The following is a 12994-nucleotide window of genomic DNA, read 5'->3' as shown; positions in this document are numbered from 1 at the left end:
ATCAGAATACATCCTCATATATAATCATTGTTGAAATGTATAATGATCCCCTAGTTTTGCTCGTTTCACTCAGCATCAGTTGATGTAAGTCTCTCCAAGCCTCCTGTTGGTCATTTCTTACAGAACAATAATATTCCATAACATTCATATACCATAATTTACCCAACCATTCTCCAATTGATGGACATCCATCCATTCAGCTTCTAGCCACTATGAAAAGGGCTGAGTGGCCCTCATTCTTAATGAACCAGAGTGGGATTTTGCAACTAAGGGGATTGAGGCAGAACAGTTAAGGAAACTGAGGCAGAACAACCCAGGGAAACCCAGACAGAACAATTTAGGGAAACTAATACAGGGAAACTGAGGTAGGATAGTACAAGGAGACGGTGGCATAACAGCATGCTATTACTTGAGTCCATGTGGAGAATGACATGTAGGGAGTCAAGATTTGAGACAGACTTATTAGGAAGCTATTTCAGTATTACAAGGGAAAAGTTATGAAGGACTGAAATAAGGTATTTTGGGTGGGTAGGTTGGAGCTGTTGTAGACATAGAAATGAAAAAAAAAATGTCTACTTATGTGTGTGGGATTAAGTAAGAGGGATACCTCTGAAACTGAGGGAATGGAAAAATGGATGATTTTGAGGGGTTGGAAAATATTAAGTTTTCTTTTGGATATTTACTTTAGATGACTACAAGATAAAAGAAAAACAAACCAAAGCCTGGTTTAAAATGTCCAGTAGTCAGTTGGTGATATGAGATTAGAATCCTGGAGATATTAGGGCCATATGTAGAAATAGGAATCATCTATATGGAGATGAAAAAAATCCATGGGGGCTGAGAGGTCAAGTGAGAAAATGTATTGATTGAACAGAAGGGAGCATTGCAGTACACAATTACCGGAGACTTCATTTGGATGAAAAATCCTCAGATCAGGAGGTACAAGAAAGCAGTGTTAGAAGAAAATTCAGTAGACAAACTTTGGAGAAAGGGAATGACAAACACTATCGTGCTCTAGAAGTCTAGTAATTTATAAAAATGAAAGGCATTTATTTTAAGTGGTTGTACTTTTAAGGAAATTTTTGAATCATGTGGGTTTTAAATGGCTATTTTAGCATGAAGCAGAAGAAACTTCCTTATAGATTTGTTACATTGGACTAAAACTTGGAAAAAAGGAGAGTAATTGTGTTTGAGTCAGATGTCAGATTTAGGTGTAACTCACAAATTGTGTGTCAGTAAACTTTTAAAATATTTTGATAACTTATTATATTTGATTTTCTTTTTAATCCTGTGTGATTTTTTTTTTATGCATTTAAAAACTTTATTTTAGGAAGGGGTCCATAATCTTCGTCAGACTACCAAAAATAACTATTAACACCAAGGTTTAAGAACTCCTGGACTAGATGATATCCAAGGTTACTTCCAGGTCTAAATCCTTTGGCCTTAAATACGAAGTTTTTTTAATTTCACTGTTTCATTCATTTCTGAACATCGCTTCTTCCTTCACTAGACAGGGAGTGATCCCCCTGAAAAAAAGTTTTAAAAGCAGTTCAAGAAAACCAATCAAAACATCATCTGATGTTTGATGAAATGTGCGAGATGAATATTTTTTCAATATAAATAATTAAAGTTACTCCACTAAAGTTCTCCTCTGATGTCAACTCATGGCAGGGAGATCTATTCTCAAAAGCTTTGGTACAAGATCTGGCAGGTTTTAGCAAGCTAGCAAGTCTTGAAGGATAGAGCCAGTGTAGTGATATAGGTTGTATGTCTGTTGTTAGAGGTCTAATTTAGCATATGATTTAGAAAGACTCATTACAGTCGGCTATAGACAATGATGAATTTCTTGACCTGAGCATCTCACAGGTAATAGAGTGCTATCTCTGGCAGGTATCACCTGTCTGAAAAGACTTTCAGTACCAGCTCTCTGGCAGACTAACACTGTTATGAGGACTAGCCAAATGAAATTCTGAGGCTAATGTGGCCAAAAATTATTTCTAAAATGGTATGTCTGCTAAGGTGTAGAGGGACTTGATCTATAGTCTCTGTTTTCCTCCTTTAGTCATTCTATATATGAATACCAGATTGATGTTCAAAGAGGAAGGAAATACTGAGCTGTCCTTGTACTTCTGAAAAGTGTACCCAGGCTCTATTGATCAAAAAATGTTACAAAGAAATAGCCAGAAGTAGAGACTGCAATCTCTATGGAGGGGGTGGTGTGTATTCAGCGACATATATATATCCCCAAAGTCCTTGAGAAATATATTGAATTAATACATAAATTTACATATTTTTAAGGTGTTCACCAACAGTTTTGTTCTCATAACCTGTTATCTTTATTATAGATAAATCTTGCATTAAAATAAATAAGTGCATAATTCAGTGAGGTATAGACAGAAGTGATATTATCCATGAATGATAGCATAAATTAAATTCCTTGCTAGTAGTGACTTTTTTTTTTTTTTTTTGCATATACTCTAAGTGGTTATCAGTTTGATCTCATCAAATTGTATTAAAGAATTTTTCAGAAGTCTAGATGTTAGGGGGTTTGGAAGGAATTTGTGTAATAGCATTATGGAATATTAAATGAATCTGGAAGATAATCTGAACTTTTCAAGCTGTTTTACAATTGCAACCATCTCTAGGACAGAGGGGGAGGAGAAAACACAAAAATTTATGGGAATTTTATTACATATTTAAAAGGAATAGCAAGTTACATAATAAATTTGTGGTTTCATGTATAAGCATTGTTTTTTGTTATTATATATTAAGGAAATGCTTGTTTTATTTCATAAATTAAAAAAGCTTTTAAAAAATTTAGCTCTTTGAGAGTAGAGACTTTGATTTTTGTCTCTTTCTAGTCTATTCTAACTCCTTAGCATAGTGTCAGAAACATAGTACTTATTGTTGATTGATTCTGCTAGCTGGCAGTAGTAGCAGTAGTGCAGTGAGGTGGCAGAAGGCAGCATAAATAGAATGCTAGGTCTGAAATCTTCCTGAAGATTGGGATTTTCCTGAATACAAATTTGACCTTAGACACTTAATAGGTTTGCCTTGGGCAAAACACTTAACCCTATTTGCTTCACTTTCCTCATTTGTAAAACAGGGAGAAAAAAAATGGCAAATCACTCCAGTGTCTCTGCAAAAAAAAAAAAAAAAGAAGAGAAAGAGAGAGAAAGATCATGAAGAGGCAAACATCAATGAAACAACTGAATAGCTTAGGTGGATTTTTAAAAGTTTTATTGATTTTTTTTTTTTTTTTTTTTACATTATAAATTTTTACAAATTACTCTCAATTTTTCCAGAAATTTCGTGAAACAATATAAAACAATCAAGCAAAATCAATAATAGTGAATACAAAATTCCACAACTGTAGTATCTCTCAAAATTTTTTTACTAGTCAATTGTCCCTCTATATTTTAAATTTTTTTGCGGGGGTTAATAGAAATCTATTTTTTCTCCCTATCTCATGAGAATAAAATGAAATATAAATTCCTTATAACAAATATGCATAGTCAAACAAAACTAATTCCCTCATTGTTGTCTACAAGTGCACACATCTCATTCTGCTTCCTAAATTCCTATTTAGAGTTGCATAATATTTATCATCATTGTTCTTTTGAAATCTTGGATGATCATTGCATTGATTTTAGTATATACAACTTTCAGAATTCTTTTTTTTCCCCCTGAGTCTGGGTTTAAGTGACTTGCCCAGGGTCACACAACTAGGTGTCTGAGATCAGATTTGAACTCCTGAATTCAAGGTTGGTGCTCTAACCACTGAGCCACCTAGCTGCCCCTACTTTCAGAATTCTTAAGATCTCAAGATTGTTTTTATAATACTAATTTTACTGTATAAATTGTTAATCTGCTTTTGGTTACTTTACAGCAGTTCACATAAAGTGAAATTTCCATATCTCTTTGAGTTCATCAGTTTCCTCATTTCTTAGAGTCTAATAGTATTCTATCACATCTTTTAGCATAACTTAATCAACAAGTCCTCAACTAATAGTGTTTCTAGTTTTAGAACCTTTACAGTTTAGAACCTTTTCCTATTTTTGTTTTTTTGTTTTGCTTTGGTTTGGTTTTTTAATTAATTTTATAATTATATATATATTTAAACAGTATATATATAATGCATGAGTTTTTTTTTTTTTATAACATTATCCCTTGTATTCATTTTTCCAGAGTTTCCCCTCCCTCCCTCTGCTCTCTCCCCTAGATGACAGGCAATCTCATACATTTTACATGTGTTATAGTATAACCTAGATATAATATATGTGTGTAAATCCAATTTTCTTGTTGCACGTTAAGTGTTGGATTCCAAAGGTATAAGTAACCTGGGTAGATAGACACCTACTTTTGTTTTTTAATCAGCTTGTGGCATAGACCTTACAGAGGTATAACTGGATATGCTAAGCATTGTATAGTAACTTTGATTATATTACCAAATTGTCTTTCAAAATAATTGTATCCATTCATAGTTCTGCCAGCCATGTGTAATAATATCTACTTTCCCACAACTCCAATATCTATCATTTTTCTTTTTTGTCAATTTGAGAGGTAAAAAGCAAAATATTAAAATTGCTTTAATTTGTATTTCTCTAATTCGTAGTTCTCTTAAGTCCCAGTGATTTGAAACATTTTTTCGTATGACTTTAGATAAGACTGATTTCTTAAACCATTTATCAACTGTGGAATGGCTTTTTCTGATAAATTTTAATTGGTTCTTTATATATCTTAGAAATGAGATCTTTATGACAGAAATTTTTTGCATAGATTTTTCCTCCTAGTTTACTGTTTTCCTTTTTATTCTTAACTTTATTGAGTTTGATTGTATAAAACCTTTATATCTTACATAATTGAAATTATGCATTTTATCTTAGGTGATCCTTTTTTTTTTTTTTCCTTTTTTCTTTGTTGTTACCCCTTTTCCCTATCCTTTCCCCTAGATGGCAAGTAATCCAATATATGTTAAACATGATAGAAATATATGTTAAATCCAATATATGCATATATATATATATATATACACACACACACACACACACACACACACACACACACACACACACACACACACACACATACAATTATCTTGGTACCAAGAAAAATCAAATCTAACAGGAAAAAATGAGAAAGAAAAAAAATGCAAACAACAAAAAGTTAAAATGCTATGTTGTGAAACATACTTAATTCCCCCAGCCCTCTCTCAGAATGTTGACGGCTCTCTTCATCACAAGATCAATGGAACTGGTTTTGATGAGGTATAGAGGGAACAAAATAATGAAATTTAGATTTGGGGTACCTAAATGAAATTGAGGTCTAGTGGCAGGTTCGGGGGTTCAGGGAATCAAATGGAGCTCCTCTGCAACACCTCAGGATAGGGAGTTAAATGAGGTCTAGTGGAGGCACAAGAGTCCCCTGTAAAGGAATTTACAGGCTCAAAAATCTAGATTGATAAGAGGTTTATTATGGCAGTTGGAAGTAAGGTTTAAGTCTAGTTACTAAAAGGTGTTAGGTAAAGAGAGGTTGGCAGAGAGTCCTTGGAGTGCCAAGCATGATATGGCTGGCATGTTTTGACCCTCTGGGGGGCGGTCAAATTCAGAGGATTTTAGTCTTTTATAATGAGAGATTTAGCTAAAGGGGCCCATGAGTAGAGTCCCAAGTTAGCTTCTTGATGGTTGGGAAACCTGAGCAGATCATTAGAATGGAGGCTGGGACAAGCCCACTTCTCCTATTGGAATTCAAAGGGGTGCTTTTGACCAGGATTTGTGAACCAAAGGTCCTAGCTTCTTGAATTGATAATGCATCAGCTAGGAGGGGCTGGGAATAATCTTAATCAGAAAGGAATAAATCAATCTGAAAGGACTAATTTCTTAAAGGGACCACAACCCGCTTCAGTTTGAATCATCTAATTGTTGAGAAGAGCCACATCTTTCTTCCAGTTCTAAATCTAAAATGCTGGAGGGTTTGTTGTTGTTGTTATTGTTGTTGTTTTTTAGTCCTACAATAATTTGTTTGAATATTTATACTGTTACAAATAAAATTTGGTGGGCACTTGTTCTTAAATAAGTTTGATACATAAAACCTTGTGACATTTTGTTATAATATGGATTACTTGATGTATTTGTCTTAATATGATTTATCCTGACCATTTTATAACCATAAACATTTTTCCAACCTATGTGCAGCCGAATGGACGAACTGTACTTGAGGTGCCAGAGGAAGAAGTGATTACAGCTCCTCGAAGAGAAATTGTAAAGCAGCACCAGCAGCAGCACCAGCAACAGCACCAGCAACAACAACAACAGCAGCAGCAGCAGCAACAGCAGCAGCAGCAGCAGCAGCCACAACAGCAGCAGCTGCTAGATGGAGAAAAGAAAAATGAAAAGGTTAGTTGAAGAATTTCCTCTCCATTTAGTTAATAGCTTATGCCTTCATAAATGAACATATTTTTTTGGGAGGGATGGTATCCCTATTGTCCAGTACAAAATGTGAGCATCCCAGGTACCTGCATTTTAGAATTAATAAAACCTTCTTTAGTTTTGTCATTTTTTAAATTAGGGGTCTGGACTAGATAATCTCTAAGGTCCTTTAGAATGTTAATTTTATGATCCATGATTCATTGAATTTTATTGTAATTAAGGCATAATTTGTTTGACAAGGTTTACTTTTAGTAAACAATTTATTTCCCTTGTGGTATTCCAAAATTAACTCTCAGATTTGTAGCTAGAACAATTTGTAAATAGTCAGCTTTTAATTATTTTTCTTCATTTCTTTTCAGCACAATAAATGTGTTGAAAGCAATTGCCACATCTTCAATTTCTCATCACTGTTTCTTGGATTTCTCTACAGTGTAAGATACCAACCAAAGCACTTATTTAATACACTCTGATATTTGCTATATCATGGTAAACCTAAATTTTTTTTTTTTTTTTTTTAATGAAGGGGCCACATTGTCCCACAAGTCACCTGTGTTCTGGGCACACATTTGACATGAGTATTATTAGTTAATGACACTTGCAACTACTTATAATTACTTTGGTCATTCTGCCTCTTGATTTATGCTTTATATCCTGAGACATTCTGATTCACATGGAACAAAACTATTTTGGTTCTACATCTTTGCCTCTACTTTTTAAAAGTGTGGCATTGGTATTATTACTTTGGACTTTGTAATTGTAAAAGTCTTGTTAATTATGCTTGGTATTTGGAATCAGGTCACAGTAAAAGAGGACAAATCTATTAAGGTTAACATTTGAATAGTTTGTTTTCATAGTTACTAAAGGTATCTTAAGAGATCTAATCCAACCCCTTCATTTTCACTATAGGATTATTGAGAAACATGGCTTTTGATACCCACACAGTTGTTACTGGAGTTATTTGATATAAACTTTACATTATATACTTCATAGAAAGAATTCTGTATATGATATGAATTGTAGCTTTTGGAGCCATTAAATGGAAAGTGTGGAACTGCTGTAGGCAAAAATCCTCAATGCTTTGTCAATACCAAACTGTCTGGTAGAGTTCAAGTAGCTCCATTTACTTGATTGATAAGTTTTTCCAGTTTCTAATCTGTTAAAAATATTAATGAACATCTGTTATGTGTGAGGAACTTTGCAAGATGTAAAAAGAGAATCCAAAGGAACTATACCTAAGTCAACTTGTCTCCCTGCAGTGATACTTTGAAGTATTTCATTTGCCTTTCATAGATTCTTTTCATGTACTCTTCACAAATATTGGTGATTGACCTGACAACATTGTACTGCTTAGATTTTTGCTTTAGTGCAAGTATATAGTGTTTTGGAAACTCATTGGCTCTGGAGTCAGGAAGACCTGAGTTCAAATATAGCCTCAGACACTTAGTAGTAATGTGACTGTGGGCAAGTCATTTTTTAAAATAAGTTTTTATTTTTATTTTCTATTTTTTACATAACCATAGTTATCCTAAGCATCCCTCTCCTATCTCTCCCAGAGTGCCATCACATATGACAAATAGTATTTTTTTTTTTTAAGTAAAAAAGAATCAGTACATTGAAACTATCTGAACATGCAATGCATAAGTATCCTCTCACAGAAATGTTTTCTCATTTCACTCATATCCAACCTGATCTTTATAATTTTGTTACATTTTAATTTTTGGTGTGTTCTTTTCATTTACTTTATTATGGTTATTGTGCTTATTGTTTTATTGGTTCTGCTTACTTCACTCTGCATTAGTTTATATAGGTCTTTCTTGCTTCTATATTCGCCACACAAAACATTTCTTAAAGCAGTTATAATCCATTATATTCTTGTATCACAATTTGTTTATCCATTTCTCAGTTGATGGGCATCTATTTTGCTTCCTGTTCTTATGTGTCACAAAAAAGTGCCACTATAAATAATTTGGAGTATGTGGGGACTGTTCTCAGGGCATAACCTAGTATTGTAATTTGAGTTTCAAAGGATATGGACATTATAGTAATTTTATTTGCATAATTCCAAATTGCTTTCCAAAATAGTCATATCACTTCACAGTTCCATCTATAATCAAAATGTACAGAACAGCGCTGCTCATCTGCTTTTAATGTCCATTTATGATCTGGCTCTTTCACCTCTGACTTCAAGAAACTAGCATGCACAGTGGCCACACTCTGGTAAAACTCTTGGCAAATGGGTAAATCAGTTTGAAGACCTGTCAGTGAGTTAGAGGGATGTCTACTCTAAGCATATGAAGACTTCCTCCCAGCAGAACAAGTAGGTGAGGACAATTGAACCAATGGCATGAAGCTGACTGAAAGAGGTGCTGTGGAGTGCTAAAGATTTGCTCAGATGTCATCTTTTGCTACCAGGCTATCACCAATCTACTAGTAGCCTCAGTGAGGCTGCATGTGATTGAGGCAGACTGCATTGTGGGGATTTTACCTCACTTAAATAGAATTTGTGGGCGAGTCATCCCCTATTGCATCATGATGACATCGTTCCTCTTCAAAAAGGAAAGGTCAACATCATTAATGTGCTAACATTCCACAACTTCTCTAATTTTGGTGCTATATTTTGGTCATCTTTGTCAACTTGCAGAGTGAGATAAAACCTTAGGGTTATTCTGATTTCTGAATAAGTCATTTAACTTCTTATCTGCCTCAGTTTCATCTTCTGTAAAATAAGGCTGACAATAGCAACTATCAGGTTGCTGTGAGAATAAGATGCTTTAAAAACTTTAAAATGCTAATGTTACATAATGCTATTATAATTATTCTTGCTATAGGAAATTGGTCAGAAGTATTGAGGCAGGAGATCTCTGGAGACAGATGTATTCCAATGTGACTGGAGTATAAAAGGTTTGGAGGAGATACAAGATACAGCTAGAAAAGTAGATTAAACTTGGAATGCTAATCTAAGCAGAGGACTGACATAAATGCTGTGTTCTGAGGGGTGAAAAGCAGTAGGATTATTTGAAGGGAGAGATGTTGGGTTTTAGACAAGATATTAAGAGGTTATTTTGACATCAGTCTATTAATGGTTATTTGAATTTTGTCTTTCTGGTTTTTTTATTATTCATTTTAAATATTTCTGTATATACAAAATATCATAAAGAATTCAACATAAAACCATAAATTTGTATTTGATTACTTAAAAAAACTTTAAAAACTATGTAATAAATACTACACAGAGTTTTCAAAGCCACCCAAGCTTTTTTGTTCTCCCTCCTTTCCTTTTCTACACTATCCTAGAGAAAGCTACAATTAAACATAAATATATGTATATACTTTGAATTATGGCTCTTTCTCTGGAAGTAGATAGCCTCTTCTTTCATAAGTCCAAGTCTTTCCATGTTTTTCTATCATCATTTTCTATAGCACAATAAATAGTATTCCATCATAATATTATACTATAACTTGTTTAGTCATTCCCTAATTGAAAGGCCTCTATCATTTTAACCAATTTTAGGTGTAAGATGATGTGTCAAAGGAGTTTTGATTTCTTCATCAAAAAGCTGAGTTCATAACTTTTGACCATCTATCAGTTGGAGAATGACTCGGGTTCTTATAAATCTGACAAAGATCTTTATATATTTGAGAAACTTTTAAAAGAGTCTTTGAAATTGAATTTTTTCCCCAAATTTTTCCTTTCCTTCTAATCTTGGCTGTGTTGGTTTTATTTGTATAAAAGTTTTTCAGTTTAATATAATCAAGACTATCCATTTTACACACACAGTGCTTTTGCTTATTCTCAAATTGTTTTCCTATTCATCAATCTGATGGGTAATATGTTCCATGTTCTTCTAATTTTCTTGTGATACCTCCTTTTGAATTTAGGCCATGTATTCATTTTGAGCCATATCTTGTTACATGGTTTATGATATTGCTCTATGCCTTATTTCTGCCAAACTGCTTTCAAACTTTCCCCACTAGTTTTTATCAAATAATGAATTTTTATCTCCCAAATTTAAATCTTTAACATTTGTGAGGCATCTTTTAACTGTCATCCTTTACTGCTTTGTAGTATATGTCTATTCCCTTCTGCTGTTCTACCCCACATGTGCATGTACTATTTCCTTCTGGGACTGAGTCCTCTGATAAGGAAGGTGCTTTAAATCTTCCCCTAATCTACACCCTTTTCCTGAGGTGAAAGTTGGTGAAGTAAAAGCTCCTGAGGCAGATTTGTCTCCCCCATCCAACTGCCTGCAAGTGATCCAATATGTGTTAAACATGGACTTCTTTTCAACAAATATGCTGCACAAGAAAAGTCAGATCAAAAAGAAAAAAAAAAATGAGAAAGAACAAAATGTAAGCAAATAAAAAGAGATCGTGAAAATACTGTTGTCCACATTCAGTTCCCACAGTTCAGTCTCTGGATGCAGATGATTCTCTTCATCACAATGTGAGAGATAGTAAAATCCTATCCCAAAATGACTACTCAGAGACCTCTCAAAATAAAGCAGAAAAGTTGTTTAATAAATTCTCATGAGAATGAGCAATTCCACCATGAGGAGGGAAAGACAGAAAGCTCACGGTAGAAGGGCTAAAGAACTAGGAGAAGATATACAGTTTTTATAGGTTTTAATTACAAAGGATTAAGGGATAGGTGATCCCCACTAACCCTCCTTAATTGGATGTTATTCGTGCCCAAAACAGCAGATTCCCTGGTTATGGGAGGAACCATACATCAGGCAACTAGTTGTCTAAACATTGATAACTTGAACAGCGATAAATGTCATCATTCTGGGTTAAATACATATATCTAAAATCTTAAGTAAATTTTGGCTAATACTCAACATACTTATGCAGGTCACAGAGACCTAGAGAAGATAGAATACAGAAAAGGAATTTAACATTCTTGTAAGTTCTTCACCAAATCTTACTCCACACTTACTCCACACAACAAGATCATTGGAACTAGCCTCAATCATCTCATTGTGGAAAAGAGCCATGACCATCAGAGTTGATCATCATATAATGTTGTTGTTGCCGTATATAATGATCTCCTGGTTCTGCTTATTGCACTTAGCATCAGTTCATGTAAGTCTTTCCAGGCTTTTCTGAAGTTATCCTGCTGATCATTTCTTACATAACATTCATATGCTATAACTGATTCAGCCATTCTCTAACTGATGGGCATCCACTCGTTTCCATTTTCTTACCACAATAAAGGGCTATTACATTTTTGCACATGTGGGTCCCTTTCCATCCTTTAAGCTCTCTTTGGGATATAAGTCCAGTAGAGACATTGATGGGTCAAAGGATATGCACAGTTTGGTAGCCCTTTAGGCACAGTTCCAGATTGTTCTCTAGAATGGTTGGATCAGTTCACAACTTCAACAATGTATTAGTCCCCTAGTTTTCCCACATCATCTCCAACATTTATCATTATCTTTTCCTGTCATCTTAAATTATCTTGAGAGGCGTGTAGTGGTACTCCAGAGTTGTTTTAATTTGCATTTTTCTGATCAATAGTGATTTAGAGCATTTTTTCATATGACTAGAAATGGCTTTAATTTCTTTGTCTGAAAATTGTCTATTCATATCCTTTGACCATTTATTAATTAGAAAATGGCTTGAATTCTTATACATTTGAGTCAGTTCTTTATATATTTTAGAAATGAGGCCTTTATCAAGATTCTTGAATGTAAAAATTTTCCCCCCAATTTGTTGTTTCCCTTCTAATCTTGTCTGCATTGGCTTTGGTTGTTAAAAAAACTTTTTAACTTAATATAATTGAAATTACATATTTTGCATTAAGTAATATACTTGTTCTTTTTTGGTCACAAACTCCATTTCCACAGACCTGAGAGGTAAACTATGCTTTTTTCTTCTAATTTGCTTATAATATCACTCTTTATGTCTAAATCATGAAACCATCTTCACCTTATCTTGGTATAGTGTGTTAGGTGTAAGTCATTGCCTAATTTCTGCTATACTAGTTTCCAATTTTCCCAGCAATTTTTGTCAAAGAGTGAGTTTTTATCCCAAAAGCTGTAGTCTTTGGGTTTGTCAAACACTAGATTACTATAGCCATTGACTATTTTGTCCTGTGAACCTATTCCACTGATCAATTACTCTTTTCTTAAGCCAGTACCAAATGGTTTTAATGATTGTTGCTTTATTATATAGTTTTAGATCTGGCACACTTCATTTGCTTTTTTCTTTTTTTCATTAATTCTCTTGAAATTCTTGACCTTTTGTTCTTCCAGATGAATTTTGTTATCATTTTTTCTAGCTCTGTGAAGTAATTTCTTGAAGAGTTTGATTGGGTATGGTACTAAATAAGTAGATTAATTTAGGGAATATTGTCATTTTATTATATTAGCTCAGCTTACCCATGAGCATTTGATATTTTTCCAGTTGATTAGATTTGACTTTATTTGTGTGGTGAATGTGTTTTGTAATTGTGTTCATGTAGTTTCTGACATTTCCTTGGCAGGTAGACTCTCATGTTTTATATTTTATATTATCTATAGTTATTTTAAATGGATTTTTCTCTTTGTGTATCTTGTTGCTGGACG

The 12994-nt window shown here is 33.7% G+C and overlaps 1 protein-coding gene across 5 annotated transcripts in view; it reads left to right on the top strand.

Moving 5' to 3' along the window:
- MTDH (metadherin) overlaps positions 1-12994 on the top strand; it is a 62023-nt gene that overhangs the window by 14194 nt on the left and 34835 nt on the right. For all 5 annotated transcript variants that reach the window (XM_074268886.1, XM_074268868.1, XM_074268894.1 and 2 more), the window contains exon 2: positions 6195-6395. In XM_074268886.1, the coding sequence (XP_074124987.1) occupies positions 6195-6395 (201 nt within the window). The remainder of the gene's footprint in view (positions 1-6194; positions 6396-12994) is intronic.

Source organism: Sminthopsis crassicaudata, chromosome 1, assembly GCF_048593235.1.
Source record: "Sminthopsis crassicaudata isolate SCR6 chromosome 1, ASM4859323v1, whole genome shotgun sequence".
Classification (NCBI taxonomy): Eukaryota; Metazoa; Chordata; class Mammalia; order Dasyuromorphia; family Dasyuridae; genus Sminthopsis; species Sminthopsis crassicaudata.
The sequence above is the reverse complement of the archived record's forward strand: the minus strand, read 5'-3'. Positions and strand labels throughout refer to the sequence as shown.